This window comes from Bos javanicus, chromosome 24 (assembly GCF_032452875.1).
Source record: "Bos javanicus breed banteng chromosome 24, ARS-OSU_banteng_1.0, whole genome shotgun sequence".
Taxonomy (NCBI): Eukaryota; Metazoa; Chordata; class Mammalia; order Artiodactyla; family Bovidae; genus Bos; species Bos javanicus.
The window spans coordinates 61,768,434-61,785,995 of NC_083891.1; the positions used below are offsets into that span (position 1 = coordinate 61,768,434).

The 17,562-nt window shown below is 45.6% G+C and overlaps 1 protein-coding gene across 3 annotated transcripts; it reads right to left on the bottom strand.

Annotated features, from left to right (window-relative positions):
- Positions 1 to 9,587: 9,587 nt before the first annotated feature.
- On the bottom strand, positions 9,588 to 16,651 carry LOC133237838 (serpin B4-like). 3 transcript variants are annotated; one of them, XM_061400393.1, is made up of 8 exons: positions 16,545 to 16,651; positions 15,342 to 15,531; positions 14,700 to 14,756; positions 13,295 to 13,423; positions 12,855 to 12,972; positions 11,528 to 11,670; positions 11,082 to 11,237; positions 9,588 to 10,414 (listed from the first exon to the last, which is right to left on the bottom strand). In XM_061400393.1, exons 2-8 carry the CDS (start codon positions 15,504 to 15,506, stop codon positions 10,007 to 10,009), a joined length of 1,176 nt encoding a protein of 391 aa, XP_061256377.1. In that variant the 5' UTR covers positions 15,507 to 15,531; positions 16,545 to 16,651; the 3' UTR covers positions 9,588 to 10,006. The 3 variants fall into 3 exon arrangements, with proteins under 3 accessions (XP_061256377.1, XP_061256379.1, XP_061256378.1); XM_061400395.1 differs by having other exon boundaries at positions 15,342 to 15,564; positions 16,545 to 16,637; XM_061400394.1 differs by lacking the exon at positions 16,545 to 16,651 and having other exon boundaries at positions 15,342 to 16,097.
- Positions 16,652 to 17,562: the final 911 nt, after the last annotated feature.

The window sequence follows — 17,562 nt, forward strand, 5'->3', positions numbered from 1 at the left end:
GACTTGTTCTTTACCACTAGTGCCACCTGGGAAGCCGTATTTATAGAAAATGTTTCTTAAATAGAATAGAAACTTGATGTTATACATTTCATAACTGAGAGATGTACCTGTATCCATCTCATAATTAGATAACTATTGAAATTAGTATTTAAAGAACATTTTTCTAAAAAGTAATAGAGTATCTTTACTGTTTCTTCCTTACTGACTGTACAAGAGTGGGTAAAAAGTGCTTTATAACAGAGGTTGTGTTGTTGTTGTTCAGTTGCTAAGTCATGTCCAACTCTTTGCACTCCATGGACAAGCTCCTCTGTCCTCCACTACCTCCCAGAGTTTGTCCAAATTCATGTTCATTGAGTCCGTGATGCTGTATAACCATCCCATCCATGCTGACCCCTTTTCTCTTTCCTTTCAATTTTCCCCAGCCTCCAGGTCTTTCCAAGTGAATTTATAACAGATTCAAAGGCAAAACAGATGTGGTAACATCCAGCCATCTCCCATCAGGTACCTCCGTGCCTTACTTGAAGGATCTGTGGATGCTGGACAGCCTACCCCTGATACACGTGCCCCCGAGGGAACGTGGGTTTTCTTTTAGAAATAAGTAAATTACCTGTGGACTAAATCAGGAGAAAAAGTTCTTCTGTGGCAGAATACGTAAAATACCATCATACCAAAGGAAATATTTAACACACGCACGATAAAACATCACATTCATTATTATTTTCAGAAAGGACTCCTGAGTTAGCGCAGAGCTGCTGGAAGCACTTACCTGTGTTCCTGAAGGAAGAAGAGGTGGGCAGGCAGCCTGTAAGCCTGTGTGCCGGGTGCGCTCAGCCCTGAATATATATACCTCTACCTGCCGCCGCCCGTGCCCCAAGACAGCTGGTATTTCAAGATCAACTTCTGATTTCGTCACCACTTACCTTCAACTTCATGAGGAAGAAGTCTTTATGAGTCAAGACAAGATTATTGACCAACTCCTGTAGGTCCTTTCCTTCTGCAGAAGAGATTGTGCCCTACCATCCGTGCTCATGGGAAAGGCATGTACATGCCTTTCCGACACCTATGACAGTACACTTATGTGGCAGCTTCTTCACGTGCCCTGAGGAACGAGGCCCAGCCAGAAATAACCCTTAAAAATCTTTCTTCTCTTGTTAATACATGTTGACTTGTGTTTAAGACCACTTCTAACACAAACAATCGAAACGCTGACCTTTTTTAAGTTCTGAAAAGGCTTTTCATTAAAAATATTTTGTATACCTGGGAAAATAGCTCAATGTCTCAGCTGAAGAGAGACTGGCAAACTGTGTCAGCTGTAGGTGGAGACCAGGCGTGATCTGCCTCCCCTCGAGGCTGGACCCTGGCGCGGTCCTCCCGGTGACCCCATTGTCCTCGTGGTTAATCCCAGCTGTGCCCTGGTTGCCAAGGTCAGAGGGCAGCTCATTTTCCGCAAACTCACTTGCTCTCAGTGAGAAGAACAACGGATACAAAAGGACCCATTTTAAGGGCAGTTTTCTAATGTTTTTGTACGAAGATTTCTCAGAAAAGTAAATAGCTTGAGCTCCAGAACTACAACATTTCTCCATCATCCTGATCTGCAGCACACCCACTTCCGATTCATGACCAGAACAACAGAGTCAAATGTCTGTAAGAAAAAAAGAGGAAAAAATGTGTTCTTTGAATGGCATGGCTGAGTCTCACCACTGGAGTCTCATCTCTTCAAGCATCTGGTGTTCCTGTAATAGAATAATATTAAACACTGCTGTTTTAATACAAAACACTGGGGTTTTCTATTCACCCATTTTCCTCGTTAGTACCATGTTTAGGTTGGTGAGTTGGCTTTCCCCATTTCACAGATAACAGAAATGAGCCACAGAGTGGCTGAACAGAAGCCCAGGTGGTGAATTGCCCAGGTGAGCGCTCCAGGCAGGTAGCTGGTTCCAGGAGGCTGCGCGTGAATCCACTCCCCACAGGGAGGTGTAGACAGACTCCGGGCCTTTACTGACAAATCTCCTTGTGTTTAGATGAAAAGAAGCTGCGTCTTCTGCCCTCTCAGTAGAGATCATGTTCTCCCACAAAATATAAAGGGGTGGGAATGGGTCCCTAATTTCACCTCCAAGGACCCCACAGTCATTAGGGAGGAAGGCAGGGTTTCAGATACTCTTTTAGGGTTGTGTAAAATAGCAGTTTCAGTGTGGACATATGTTTTAATTTCTTGGGCATATACTTAAGAATGAAATCTGTGGGTCAACGGTAAGTTTACACTTGATCGATTGATTGGTTGAATTTCACTCTCTGATTGATTTAGAAGAACTACCAGACTGCCTTCCCCAGCAGCTGCACCACTTTACTTCCAGCAGGTTAGGAGAAAGCACGTGTGTGTGGGCTCCAATCCTCTCCTCACCCGGCACTCAGTACTGCCCTTGGTCCAAGGCTGCAGTCCCAGCACAGCACCCACTCACAGGAAGCCTCACCCACCTCAGAGTCCCAGAAGCACAGGGATGGAGACACGAGCTGGAGGAAGGGGAGACCTGTGTGCCTAAACCGGAAAGATGATTCCTGAGCTCAGCCCTGCTGCTCTTAGGGCTCCTCCTGGTTATGTGTCCTGACCCCCGAATGACACTGGAGGTCAAAGACCCCAGAGCTGAGACTGGGTGGGCTGAGCGAGGATGGAGTCTGCTGGAGTCTGATGGCGGAGCTGAGTATAAAGAAGAAGGAAATAGCAGGAGAAAAGATCCAGGACGGAAAACAACAAACATGCAGAGTAAGAGCTCCAGTCAAGGCTTCATCATGGGCGCTGTCAGAGAGCAGGGAAGCCCCCGGGCCAGAGCAAGGTGAACGTCTTTGGGTTCAAAGAGAAAGGGCTCTGAGCCCAGAGACAGAAGCAAGGAGCCCCGGCTGGGCCTGGAGGAAGCCCAGGGCACAGAGCAGGAGTCGAGGACTCAAGGGAACCACTGACTGAGCTGATTCCTCCTGTGAGTAAGTTACCAAGGTTGGTGGTACAGAGGCTGGCTTTGAGGAAGAGTAACTAACTGATGAAGATCAAGATTTTGTTCTGGAGGAGGAAATGGCAACCCACTCCAGTATTCTTGCCTGGGAAATCCCAGCGACAGAGGAGTCTGTCGGGCAACAGTCAGTCCATAGGGTGGCAAAGAGTGGGACACGACTGAGCATGTATGCAAAGCAAAGGATTCTGCTTAAATTTAGAGGGAACTTTGGTTAGTTCAAATAAGAATCCATATCGCATCCTTCTCTCCCTCCTTTTCAAAAGTGCTCCTGGCATGTATTAGACAAGGTGAAGACACCACGATGTCACACATTGTCACAGGACACTCAGCACTTCTCAGACGATTCTGCAAGTCAGTACTTGCCACCTGCCTTTGGGTATTTTCTAAATATACCAACATCATTGGCATCATGAATCCCAGAATCCAATAAAACTGAGGAGGAAATGACATGTCCAGGAACCATCCCACATATTTCTAATACCTGTGTAGGTTGCTTCAAAATAGCTCCTCTGCTCTCCTCCTGTTTTCTTCCTTCCTTGTGAAGGGCGTGAAGGTTCACCAGCTTTGCTGAGGTGCACATCCTAGGGGGCATTTTACCTCCCTTCTTATTACGCACGTGGTCATACCCATCTGCAGGTAAACTGGTTACTTGAGAAAACCCTTCAAGCTTTCAATAACAGGATATCTGCCAATTACTGTTTTATTTATTTATTTTTTTAAATTTTGTTTTATTTAACTTTACAATATTGTATTGGTTTTGCCATAAATCAAAATGAATCTGCCACAGGTATACATGTGTTCCCCATCCTGAACCCTCCTCCCTCCCCATACCATCCCTCTGGGCCGTCCCAGTGCACCAGCCCCCAAGCATCCAGTATCGTGCTTCGAACCTGGACTGGCGACTCGTTTCATATACGATCAATTACTGTTTTAATATTCCCATACAGATGCAGATCCATACAATGTAAATAGCATCTGAACAGGATGAATCAGATTTACCTTAATGTCCCTTAGTTGGGGAATGGTCTTGTCTGTAGGTGTGTCATGGCAGACTGAGACAGTTCATTCTCACCACCCGTCTCCCCATTCCCATGCCTCCAGTTCCACTCGGGACCGTCATCCTACTCTGCGCTTAGCACCATCCAACCCTCTCTCACATCTCCTGTCTCTAGAACCATTTCTACAGCCCTTCCTTTCAGCAGTTTTTGATTGACATTTAACATTCCAATTGATTTTGTGTGTGTTTGCTAAGTCACTTCAGTCGTTTCCCACTCTTTGTGACCCTCTGGGCTGTAGCCCACCAGGCTCCTCTGTCCATGGAGAGTCTCCAGGCAAGAATACTGGAGTGGGTTGCCATGCCCTCCTCCAGGGGATCTTCCCAATCCAGGGATTGAACCTGGGTCTCTTATGTCTCCCGTGTTGGCAACCTGGTTCTTTACCACCAGTGCCAACTGGGAAGCCCCTTGAATCGATTAAAATTATATATTAAGGAAGGACTGAGTAAGTCCTTAGTCAACATTTTATTCTATAACTTCTTATCATATCAGAAAGATCGCACTGCCTCCAGGATTCGCTTTTATGGGTCTCTTAATTTTTTGGTAGAATGCAGGAAGAGAGAAACTGTTCTTTGTGCATGAACTAGGAATCAGTGACTCTTGGTCTCTTACATTTGAAAGAAGGCTTCTTGATTCCGTGTGAATGTAGGGGTGATCACATAATGTGTTTGATTATCTATTTTTATAATTTCTTAATGATTCACTCTCCATTCATTGAGTTCTTAATTATGTTCCATGACTTAGTACTGAGCTTAGTGAAGGGTCTCTACCACAGTGCTAGAAGCAGGGACTTAATGACAAGGGAGGTTTGCCAAGGCTCCTTTACATTTGGTGGCCACTGACTTCCTAAGCCTCATCCTCTGAGACAAACTCTGAGACCACGATAGCACCATCCTTCCCCACCCCATGACTTCTGCAACCAGGCTCTGTGTTCCCGGACGTGACTCTGGCTTTAGCACATATCTCACCAGGACTGCCAGGGACAGCTGTCATCAGCACCTTCAGTTTCTCAGTGATCCAAGCAAGAAAACGTCAACTCCATAGACCCCAGTAAATGTCTATCATTGCTCAAGGAACGCCTGGCTCTAACTTGTTCCAGGGATTTCCTCCCTGCATCTGATGACCACCTGACAAAGCATCCCAAATACCTGTACTTGGAGTAAAAGATTTGATCCTGAAACTCAGGGCATTTCATTGAATGTTGATGTACAGTGTTGTTTTGATGGGGCTCATGTCCTTCTTTGAATGTATTTTTGATTGCTGAAATGGTTGATTTTTTGCTCTAGTAAACTACCGTAACTTAACAGTTTAGGCACGGGAGCGTGAGAGGGCACTTCTCTGCTCTCCAGGCACTGTGTTAGGTTCCTAGGACCTCTGTCGTGAGCGGCCCACACTGAGGTTTCAAACCACCGTATTCATTCTCTCCCACTTCTGGAGGCTTGAGGTCTAAAATCAGTGTGTTCTCAGGACCACACTTCCTCGCGAGGCTCTCGGGGAGAAATCTCTTTACCTTTTCTACTCCCTGGTGGTTCCTCGAGTTTCCGGGCCTGTGCCTCTGTCTCGACATGACCGTCTTCCCTGTGTCTCTTCTCTTCATAGAAGGGTCCAGTCATTGGATGAGGACCCAGCTTGAGTCAGTACGATCTTATGTTAACTAGCTATGTCTATGATCTATTTACACATAAGGTCACACTCTGTGATTAGAAATAAATTGGGGGGGTGTGTGGGGGGCAGAGGAAGGTCTCTTCAGTGCGGTACCACCAGCGATCCTATCAGCCAAACTACACACTCGTAAGAGTCTGGAGAGAAGCCATGGCAGTATTTTTCCGTGACCACGAGACATTTATCTGTATCCATGCGGTCCTGAGCAAGCCTGCGCAGCGCGGACACTGAGAGCTCAGGACACGAGGCCCTGGAGCAGCGGGGCCGGCGGCGGCGTTGGAGCGGACGCGGCGCCGGGGGGCGGCGCGCAGGAGGCGGTCAGGGCCTCGCAGGCCGGCCTGCGGGTGTGGGCGGCTCTGTCGTGGCTCCGGCGGTGCTTCTCCTCCCCAGAACCCAGAAGGGTGAGGAGAGATGCGCTCTGGCTTGTTCCTGGTTGCAGGGCCACTAAGCGTGGCAGCAGTTCAGAGCCCCAGGAGGTGAAGTCCTCGTTTCAAGGGTGGAGATGGGAGGGCAGCGCGGGAAACTGGCTGCCCCGGCAGGGGCTTTTCCTGAGGCCTTCCTGGAGGCTTAGCTCCAAAGCCGAGGTGTGTTTAATGGTGGAGCCCTGCTGACCCAGCTCCCTTGTTTAGATGCTGTGCGTGTTTGGTGAGAGAGAGGCAGAGAGAGAGAACGTGTAGGGAGGCAGGGAGAGGAAAAGAGGGGGAGAGAGAGAGAGGTGGAAGGGAGGGCGGTGCAGAGGGAGGCAGAGAGACTGAGCCCCGGCGGCGGACCGGGGTCCTGGACCGTCACAGCTGAGGTTCCAGCCCCTGCGTGAGGCTGGAAGGCCCCCCGCAGCCCCCTTGGAGCAAGCTTCCAGCTGCCTATGGAGGCATTATTACTGTACGAAGCTGCAACATCTCAAGGGCCTGTGTTCTGTCTCCAGACTTAGCTACCTGAGAATCTCCTGCGTTCACAGGGGCAGGTTTCCCAACCTGCCCACATGTCACAAAAGAACAGTGAGCTTGTCGCCTCCCTCAGATCTTCCTGATGAGACACGCCTGGGAGCAACCAAGACAAAACTGCTTTACTGATGGATCAAGACTGCACAGGCCCACTCACAGGGCTTCTGCTTCCCTGGCTCATAGAGATTCCTGTACGCTGTGAAGGATGCAGCATCCGAAGGGCAGTAGTCAGCTCAGAATGACTTGTTCTGAAGATAAGATAAGGGAAGGTGATGGAAGGAGTAATGACAACTTTTCACTAACAACATAACTTCTCAAATCTTTCACTGTTTTCAGATTGGGATCTTTTGGAGACCCAACCAGAGGAGCATCTGGAAATCTACTCAAACTAAATGTGATATTTCTACCTATGAGTTTACACCGGACACATTTTTATGTTATTCCTGATACTTATTCAAACACAAGGAAATACCAAAACTCTGGAGTGTTTCATGGTTATATAGTTTTAAGATACGTTGGGTTAAACCCATGAATGAAACTTATAAAATTTCTTGCCAATACAGTGTGTAGTAATCAATTAATATACAACCTTTGTGTTATTAATCCGATCAAAATTTCTTCTCTTATGAAGGTGATTCCTCATTTGTTTCATCTCTGGAAATGTTTACTGATTCAACGTGCCAATAGCAAAGCTGAAAACTTATGTTAGCCACACAACCAATGAGTGTTTGGCGGTATCCATCTTCGTCTTAAGTGAAATAGCACAGGGAAATTATGTTCTGATCCATCTCATTCAATAAAATACTCGCTTTCATATTTAATAATTGGCTATCACTTCTTTGTATTTTTTACTATCATTTCCTATGATCGTATTGTTCTAAGTGTTTCAAAAGTCTCTTGTATTGAGATGTAACTACATTTGTTGTCGATTAGTCGCTCGGTCGTGCCTGACTCTTTGCGACCCCATGGACTGACTGTAGCCCACCAGGCTTCTCTGTCCGGGGGATTCTCCCGGCAAGAACACTGGAGAGGGAAGCCATTCCCTTCTCCAGGGGACCTTTCCAACCCAGGGATCAAATCCATGTCTCCTGCATTGTCAGGCGGGTTCTTTACCACTGAGCCACCGGGGATGCCCAGCTACATTTATCCATAGTGTAAAATTGTCATCTGAGGGGATTACATAACACACACTCATTCTTTTCAGTCTCTTGTTTGCACAGCACAGCGTGTAGGAGTTTAATCCATGTTGTCAGTAGTTTTTTCCTTTTTATCTCTAAGTACTATTCTTGGGTTTGTACTTTCCTTCACCTGTTTTGTTCACCTGTTAGACATTTGAGGTTTTGCCAGCTTTCTGGCCATTACGAATAAGGCTTCAGTGAACATTTGTGTCTTAGTCCTTTTGTGGTGGATGTATTCATATCTCTTGGGTAAAATCAGCATGTGGAATTACTGGTCTGGTAATAGTCTGGTCAGCTTTTAATCCTGTAAGAAAGTAGTGATATCTGCCACTTTGTGTACTTGAGAAAGACTTTCTCTAGAAGTGCATTGCTCAGCCAAGGAGATATGTGGTTTTCTGGAGACATCACCCGGATGGCAGCATAGGAGACCCCAGCTTCCCCTCTCCCTTAGAGATCAACAGTGTGACAGCTGTTCTTGAACAACACACCTCCCGAAAAAGAAATGACAATACTGTGATGAGAGAGTGTGAATGATGTATGAATGATGAATGGTGTATAAAGAGCTGTACGTATTTAATGTATGAACGTCAGGAGTTTTGAGGTGAGTATATATCTGTGAAACCATCATGCCAGTCTCTGTAATAAACAATCACCTCCAAATGATTCCTCTTCCCTGAGAGAGCAGTGTTAGTGCAAGCTGTGCTGGTGGTCACTTTGTAGAAAATGAGGGTATCAGATTTGTATGTAGAAAATGAGTGTACCGCATGTTCACCTTCAACTTACTCCATGGTATGGGCCAATAATATTTTAATAAAGATGGAATAAATAAAATTGCAAGACTGTTTTCCTGAGTGGTTGCAGCTTTTGTATCCCTACCAGTGGTGTGGGAGAGTTCCGGTTGATCCACGTTTTCTCCACACAGGGTTTGACCAGTCTTTTAATTTTAGCTTTGTGCAATCCCATGGGGACAAGTTGGTGTCCTGTGGTGTCTGGTGTTGTGTTGTTTAGTCACTACCTCATGTCCAGCTCTTTTTTGAACCCAGGTCTCCTGCTTGGCAGTCAGATTCCTTATCACTGCACCACCAGGGAAGCCTGTCCTGTGGTGTATATGCATTATATTCTTTATTAAGCATCTGTTATCTTTATGTTTAAAGTCACACATTGATTTTTATTACTTTGTGTTCAAAAATAACTTTCTTCATGTATGAATGATGTATAAAGAGCTGTATGTATTTAATGTATGAACGTCATGAGTTTTGAGGTGAGTATATATCTGTGAAACCGTCATGCCAATCTTTGTAATAAACATATCACCTCCAAATGATTCTTCTTGCCCTGAGAAAAGTTATGTTTTGGAATATAAAATTTGTCAGTTCTTTGCTTTATGGGTTGGTGGAATTCAGGGTCATATGTCAGCCCTTCTTCTCACTGGATGGTCTCCCAATCTTATCCCATCTCTGCCTTCAGCTACAATTACCATATTTCTCTTGGTAGCTCTAACATATGTATCATCTGTCTTACCTACTTAGAGACTCAGTTCACATCCCAAGTCTGAGTTCTAGATGCTTATATCTAGGCTCTTACATGGGTTACAGAGCCTTCCATGTTCTGACAGCAGTCTGCCTTTTTAACCTCATCATGCTGCACTATTTTGATTTCTATGTAGGATAATATCTTTCTATATGATCTTTTCCATGTGTGGGGGTCACTTGCAGTTTGTTGGAAAAAAAAAGGATGAGCAACAAATGACATGAACAAGCCATGGTTTTATTGATAATGCATTTCAGAAAATTAAAAAATTTAGACATGTAAGGGTCCCACATACCACCTGAACTCAAGTAAATATGAATGTCTAGGTTTGAAAAGTAAAAATAACTTTTGAAATAGGAGCTATGATATTTCAAACTTAGTAGAAGATAGAGTATGGAAATAACTTTTTAAAATATAGTGAACACTTTGTCCAAGGAGGCGTTTTCATGTGGAATAGAGTAGGTTACATGTGTTTGTAGAGAGAGAGAGACAGACAATATTTTATCCAATACATTGTGAGTGGTGACTATAAGTTTGGAAAGGAAAATAAATCCAAGGGAACCTGTTGCACCAGCATTCAAGCTCCGGGAACATCTCTCTGAATGTCCCCGAGTGTGGCCGCTGCCCAAGGACATCTAAGGGGAAGAGACTCGGCCACAGAAGAGGATGCTGTTGGTCTTGATGTGCTTGATGAGGAACAGGAAAGGGTGATCGCAGCGGAAACTCTCACGAATCGGCAATGATGTGAGGACAGCAACACCCACACCGGTAGCAGCCGCGGCCTCCGTGCCCTCCTCGGTCACCTCCACAAAGGACTTGTGGAAGACCTTTGATACCGCCAGATCACGGCTCCCGTTCATGCCCGAGAAGTTGGCGACCCTGAAAATGAAGGCGTCCACCATCCCCAGGGCTCGCAGTGTGGGCACGAGGTCGTAGCTCTCTTCCACTTTAAACCGAGGCAGGTATAAGTCCACTTGTCGCTTCCACATATTCTGTGGGCTCGTCCACGCTATTAACTTCTCAGCAGTGAGCTGGTCTTCAAGCTGTAACAGTGGAAAAGGAACAACTGTCAGGATTCTCATGGTCATGGAGCCCACCTAACCTTGGATTGAAATGTCTGGGAAACCTTTATTTTAACAGTAAACATGAATACAGGAGATTCAGTTTATTACATTTTCTCTGAGGAGGAAACAATAACAGTCCTGAATATATATCATATGATCAAATAAATGTTTTTATACATTTATAACTTTGCTCTTTCTATGTATGTATGTACACACTATATACACGTATGTAGAAATGTCTATACACATGTGTAGATGTGTGTTATATAAACATGCACACAGAAATGAAACAACATGTGTTTCATGTGAAGGTCATGTCTGACTCTTTGTGACCGCATGGTCTGCATCCCTCCAGGCTTCTCTGTCCATGATTTCCCAGGCAGAAATACTGGAGTGGGTTGTCATTTCCTCTTCCAGGGGATCTTCCTGACCCAGGGATTGAACCCATGTCTCCTGTGGCTCACACACTGCAGGCGGATTCTTTACCATTGAGACACTGATGTTTAAGATATTGATGTTATTATTATTATTATTTTTTTTGTTCTATGCTGCCAGGCAGTACCACCAATCTATGAGCAGCCCACACAAGCACTGAATCACTGGAAATGTGAGCAATGGCATGGAGACAGTGAATACCAGGTTTTACCTTCTGCAGACCGTCTACTTCATTGGGCAGCAGCACCATCATGCTTAGCTCTTCGCCTTTGTACGGGATTTCCAGGATCTTGGCTTGCACGTCCTCCAGTGACACGAACTTGAAACTATTGGTTTGTTTCATCATCCGCACAGGTTTGCTTGTATCCTACAGTAAATTCATGTGCAAAAGAATGCCAAGTGAGCAGTAGTCCAGGAAAAAAGATAGTATTATTGAGACACCAAACTCAGCCTCCTAAGAGATGATCTGCGAAATTTGTGTCTTAGAGATAAGAGTTTCTTCAAGGAATCCCAAGTAAATAAAGTTTAAAAAAAGGACAAGAAAATAAGCCTTGACAAATTCTATCTTCTATACGAGTTATATATTAATTACTATGCATTTAAATTTCACAGTGCATGTAGCTACACTTGGTTATACATGTAAATTACAGACACTACCTTGTTCAGCCAAAACTTTTCCTCTGCAGTATGTTCTTCCTTAAATTTCTGGTTCCACTGCCCTTTGAAGTAGACGGCGTTCACCAGAACCAGAGCAGTAGAGCTCTTGAGAGAGTCTTTGGGAAATAGGTCCTTGATTTTTCCTGCAAAGACAGAAAATCAAAGGTCTGTCATGAAAGGCACAAGTGGTTTATCTGTCAGATGCGTTGGAAGTTACAAGTGATGATTAAATATTGACACGTCAGCCCGTGAGGGACTCCATGCCCAGCAGTTCACCAGGTGAGGCTTTGCTCTCAGCCCGAGCCTGATGGAGTCGCCCTCATGCAGACGCCCCTGCTCCTGACTGGGAAGGTGTTCAGTCTGTGTGTGTGGGGACATCAGTCATTTCACAAGGAATCCTGATGAACTGATTTCTGATATTTAAGATGCCATGATATTTCTATGATACTTAAGATGCCACGCTGTGCTAAGCCTCTTCAGTCTGTGAGCCCACGGACTGTAGCCCACCAGGCTCCTCTGTCCATGGGACTCTCTAGGCAAGAATACTGGAGTGGGATGCTGTGCTCTCCTTCAGGGCTCTTCCTGACCCAAGAATTCTGGGTGATCAATTCTGACAATATGATGCTCATCAGAACTGATGAACAGGTCATCAATTCTGAAGAACTGATCTCAGCTGACCTTTACTGGTCAGTTTTCTTCTTCCCTTTCCTCCCTTCCTGTTCCCTCAGTAGCCTTGTCTCTTGTTTCCATTCCCTGTCTTCTTCTTCATTCTGCACATTGAGTTGCTGTAGGTTAAGCCTATGTTTCGGAAGGGAGGTAGGATACGGTTCATGGGATGGAGACGTTGTCCAGCCCGTCCCTGGGTGGGGTGGACACGGTGACAATCCACTGGGAGGGGGACGTGGGCCAGGACCCTTCTCCTGCAGGTGGTCATTTCTGCAAGAAGGATGGTGTAACGGAGAGCGGCTTGTTTCCCAGTTAAGAAAGCAAAAGTGGACTCTTCATATTTTCTCTTAGGGATTATAACCCGGAAGTTACGCCTTTAATTTAGAAACAACTTATGAATCAAGCTGAAGTCTGAGCAGAGACTTGGGATCCACAAGACACTGTCTTCCAGACCCAGCTGTGCCTGCAGGGGGCTGGCCCTGGGAGCACCCCGGCCGTTTCTCTCCGCATGACGTGGACCGTCCACCCCCTGCAGGGCCTCCCCACCCTCTGCAGTCTCGTCTCACCCCGCTCCTGACAGCCCGGTCAGGGTCCAGCACCGTGTTCACACACAGCGGGGACGCAGCCGTGGTTTGTAATGAGTGACTCTCTCATAACCTACCATTGGTTTGGCTCTCCACCCAGGAATTAATCATCTTTCGACTTTCCTCTGCAGCATTTTTAAAATCAGCAGATTCCACACTGGCTAGATAAAATTTCTGAACATTATCCATGTATTCCTATGACATGAGCAGGAAGAAAGCAGGAATGAAAAGTAATTTATCAGTAACTATGTAGGTATTCCCAAATTAAATTAAATGTGTTAAATCCTGATCAAGCAGAGTTCACAGGCCAATCCCTAGCCCCCCCTTACTGGTGTGCTATCACCCTCTGGACTCTCCAGCAGGTGCGGTTGTGGTTGCAGAGCCCTGGTGCCCCTGGGAATAATGCCCCCGTGTGGGTCCCCAGGCTCCTCTGGACCCTCCCCGCCGCCATTCAGTAGGAGATGTGGCCTGAGGACCCGGGATGCAGACCAAAGGCGTGACAGACCAGGAAACTCACCTGGAGAAACCGAAACTCCTTTTCTCCGTAGAGCCTGTTGGCGACACTCAGCTCATAGGCATCAGTGGATTTCTTTAATTCTGTCAGAAGCTTTTGAAAGTGTTGATGAACATTTCCTGGCTTTTCAACCTTCAAATGTCAAAAAGTGAGCTCATTGTATTCTCTGTCAATGTAAACAGCACACCCCCAGGGGTCTGTGGATCCCTGTCTAGAGGGCGGTATCCCCAGGGATGATGGTTGTGGTTATTTCCCCTAATTGGTGTGTTTTACAGGTATAGCCTTCCTAATCCTTTCAGCCGGTCTCCTAGGCAATTCTTTCTCCTGCTCAGACACACCCTCTTTTCTCCTTTGAACTCCCACGCAGCGCCGTTCCTCCAGGCACTGTCTTAGCCGTCTGCAATGCTTAGGGTCACCTTCTCAGCTAAAGTTAGGCTTCTTGACGGCCAGACCATAGTGCGTCTCTGACAGTCATCAGCTGTGTGAGAAAGTGAAATCCCTGTATCGTCCTAGGTTATGACGTGAAGCCCTGTTATACTCCTGGTGGGATTGTCTTCTAAGACCTGTTGACTCTGCCCTACGGCTCTTCGTTCTGATGGCCGCACTTCTCACTGTGGGAGCAGTGTGTGTCTGGGACTCTGCCAGCAGCTGTACACCAGCATCTCTAAGTCTGGCTGGATTCACATGATGACAAGAGAGTGCAGAGGGCTAAGTAGCTTCTGCAAGGAGACAGAGCCAGGTTTTCAACCCAGGCTTGTCTCAATCCAGAACCTTAACCTTGCTACCTGAGAGTTTTGGAGGAGCCTATAAACAATAGCTCTCAGTTAATCACTTTCCATAATATATTTTGATGCCTACCTATTGGTCTTCATAATATGAACTACCATCATGATTTAACATTATCCAATAATAATATTAATATTATGAGTTCATACTATGCAATGTTAGAAACATGTTATAAATAGTATAATTATTATTTTGCTATAATAACCATAATAAAATACGTACTATACATCAGAGTTTTCATTTTCCTGGCCCTGCTATTCTGTTTCACATGGATTTGCATGTATTGCAGCAGACATTTTATCATCCCCAGTTAACTGGGATGAAGTCACTGTGGCTCAGAGCAGTTGTATTGTCCACATTTGTCATTCCTGAACAACAGAGCGCAATCTGAAGCCCCTTTGGGTTTCCGAGCCCTTCCCGTGAAGCACATGCTACTCTCCTCTCAGGATAACAAAGACGTGAAGCACATATATGTAACGTGAAATGAGCTACAACTCTGTCCGCTGGGTTTCACTTAAGATGTCCCTAAAAGTGGACTTTCCCCACTTGGTCTGAAATTCCCAGTTTAAACTATGACCCTCTTGGATACGTGATCCTCTAAATCCGGTGCCCTGTGACTCACGTGCTCTTTTGCGGCTCCTCCTCTTGTGTTCTCTGCGATTTTATTGAAGTGAAGGACCTGGAGGAGACAGACAGTGGGGCAAAGAAGTGTCACCTGATATATCTGTGTGCATCACAGTCGACCAAAAAGAAAGAAAAAAGTCAGGAAGAAGAAAGGAAAGAAAATGCAAACCAAGTACCAAACCAAACAAAAAACCCCCAAAGCATAGGGAACAAAGAAAAGAAGAAAGAATATTCAGTGCAAACACTTGCTTCTTAAAAAACACAGTCTGTGTGTGGGAAACACAAAGCTGCTTGAGCGCTGTCCACTTTAAAGAACTGCGTCTCGTTTTTCATTCATCGTTGAGGAAACATGTAAAGATATCTCCCGTGGACTTTAGTCAGGGCCTCACTTCTACTGAAGTCTTCCATTAAAGCCTCACCTCTGGTTGTTGGGCAGTTGTAGGGGTTCATCGCAGCCCCCAGAGGAAGTCCAGGCACAGGAGGCAGGTGGGGAGCCCTGCCCCCATAACTCTGTGCCCACCCAGTCGTGGGGCTGCTTGAGCTTCCCGTGGGACCCGGGGACAGCAGACCTGTGGTCATCTGCACAGCAGCCAGCAGACACCCCATGCAAACCTGTGATGGAAAGGCAGCTGCCACCTACCTTCTGCATTTCTGATGCGGTGTTTTCTCGGGCCCCTAAGTAAGTCATGGCTAAGGCTGACGAGATACTCAAAGGCGACAGGAAGATGTTTTCCTTCTCTGATTTTCTGATCTGGTGGAACAGATCAATTGCAAGGTGGATGATTGCTTCACTGAGGGAACTCATGGTGGCCGGATGTGGTCTGGAAGTCCTGGAAGAGCATCAGATGCATTTTATCATCACTCTAGGGAAGGAAGGTAGTCTGTAATGAGAATTTCTAAAAGAAATGCCTTATGTGTGGGTTGTGGATTTCTGGCAACGAAGATTTTTCCTTTCCATACATTTGGTAATTAGAAGACTTGAAATTAGGAATACCGGAGTGGGTTGCTATGCCTTCCTCCAGGGGATCTTCCCCACCCAGGGACTGAACCCACATCTCTTACAGCTCCTGGACTGGTAGATTTGTTCTTTACCACTAGTGCCACCTGGGAAGCCTTATTTATAGAAAACGTTTCTTAAATATAATAGAAACTTGATGTTATACATTTCATAATTGAGAGATGTACCTGTATCCATCTCATAATTAGACGACTATTGAAATTAATACTTAAAGAACGGTTTTCGAAAAAGTAATAGAGTATCTTTACTGTTTCTTCCTTACTGACTGCACAAGAGTGGGTAAAACGTGCTTTATAACAGAGGTTGTGTTGTTGTTGTTCAGTTGCTAAGTCGTGTCCAACTCTTTGCACTCCATGGACAAGCTCCTCTGTCCTCCACTACCTCCCAGAGTTTGTCCACATTCATGTTCATTGAGTCCGTGATGCTGTATAACCATCCCATCCATGCTGACCCCTTTTCTCTTTCCTTTCAATTTTCCCAGCCTCCAGGTCTTTCCCAGTGAATTTATAACAGATTCAAAGGCAAAATGGATGTGGTAACATCCAGCCATCTCCCATCAGGTACCTCCGTGCCTTACTTGAAGGATCTGTGGATGCTGGACAGCCTACCCCTGATACACGTGCCCCCGAGGGAACGTGGGTTTTCTTTTAGAAATAAGTAAATTACCTGTGGACTAAATCAGGAGAAAAAGTTCTTCTGTGGCAGAATATGTAAAATACCATCATACCAAATGAAATATTTAACACACGCACGATAAAACATCACATTCATTATTATTTTCAGAGAGGACTCCTGAGTTAGCGCAGAGCTGCTGGAAGCACTTACCTGTGTTCCTGGAGGAAGCAGAGGTGGGCAGGCAGCCTGTAAGCTTGTGTGCCGGGCGCGCTCAGCCCTGAATATATATACCTCTACCAGCCGCCGCCCTTTCCTCAAGGCAGGTGGTATTTCAAGATCAACTTCTGATTTCGTCACCACTTACCTTCAACTTCATGAGGAAGAAGTCTTTATGAGTCAAGACAAGATTATTGACCAACTCCTGTAAGTCCTTTCCTTCTGCAGAAGAAATTGTGCCCTACCATCCGTGGTCATGGGAAACGCATGTACATGCCTTTCCGGCACCTGTGACAGTACACTTATGTGGCAGCTTCTTCACGTGCCCTGAGGAACTAGGCCCAGCCAGAAATAACCCTTAAAAATCTTTCTTCTCTTGTTAATACATGTTGACTTGTGTTTAAGACCACTTCTAACACAAACTATTGAAACGCTGACATTTTTTAAGTTCTGAAAAGGCTGTTTCTTTAAAAATATTTTGTATACCTGGGAAAATAGCTCAATGTCTCAGCTGAAGAGAGACTGGCAAACTGTGTCAGCTGTAGGTGGAGACCAGGCATGATCTGCCTCCCCTCGAGGCTGGACCCTGGCATGGTCCTCCCGGTGACCCCATTGTCCTCGTGGTTAATCCCAGCTGTGCCCTGGTTGCTAAGGTCAGAGGGCAGCTCATTTTCCAGCAAACTCACTTGCTCTCACTGAGAAGAACAACGGATACAAATAGGACCCATTTTAAGGGCAGTTTTCTAATGCTTTTTACGAAGATTTCTCAGAAAAGTAAATAGCTTGAGCTCCAGAACTACAACATTTCTCCATCATCCTGATCTGCAGCACACCCACTTCTGATTCATGACCAGAACAACAGAGTCAAATGTCTGTAAGAAAAAAAGAGGAAAAAATGTGTTCTTTGAATGGCATGGCTGAGTCTCACCACTGGAGTCTCATCTCTTCAAGCATCTGGTGTTCCTGTAATAGAATAATATTAAACACTGCTGACTATTTACTGAGGGGGTTT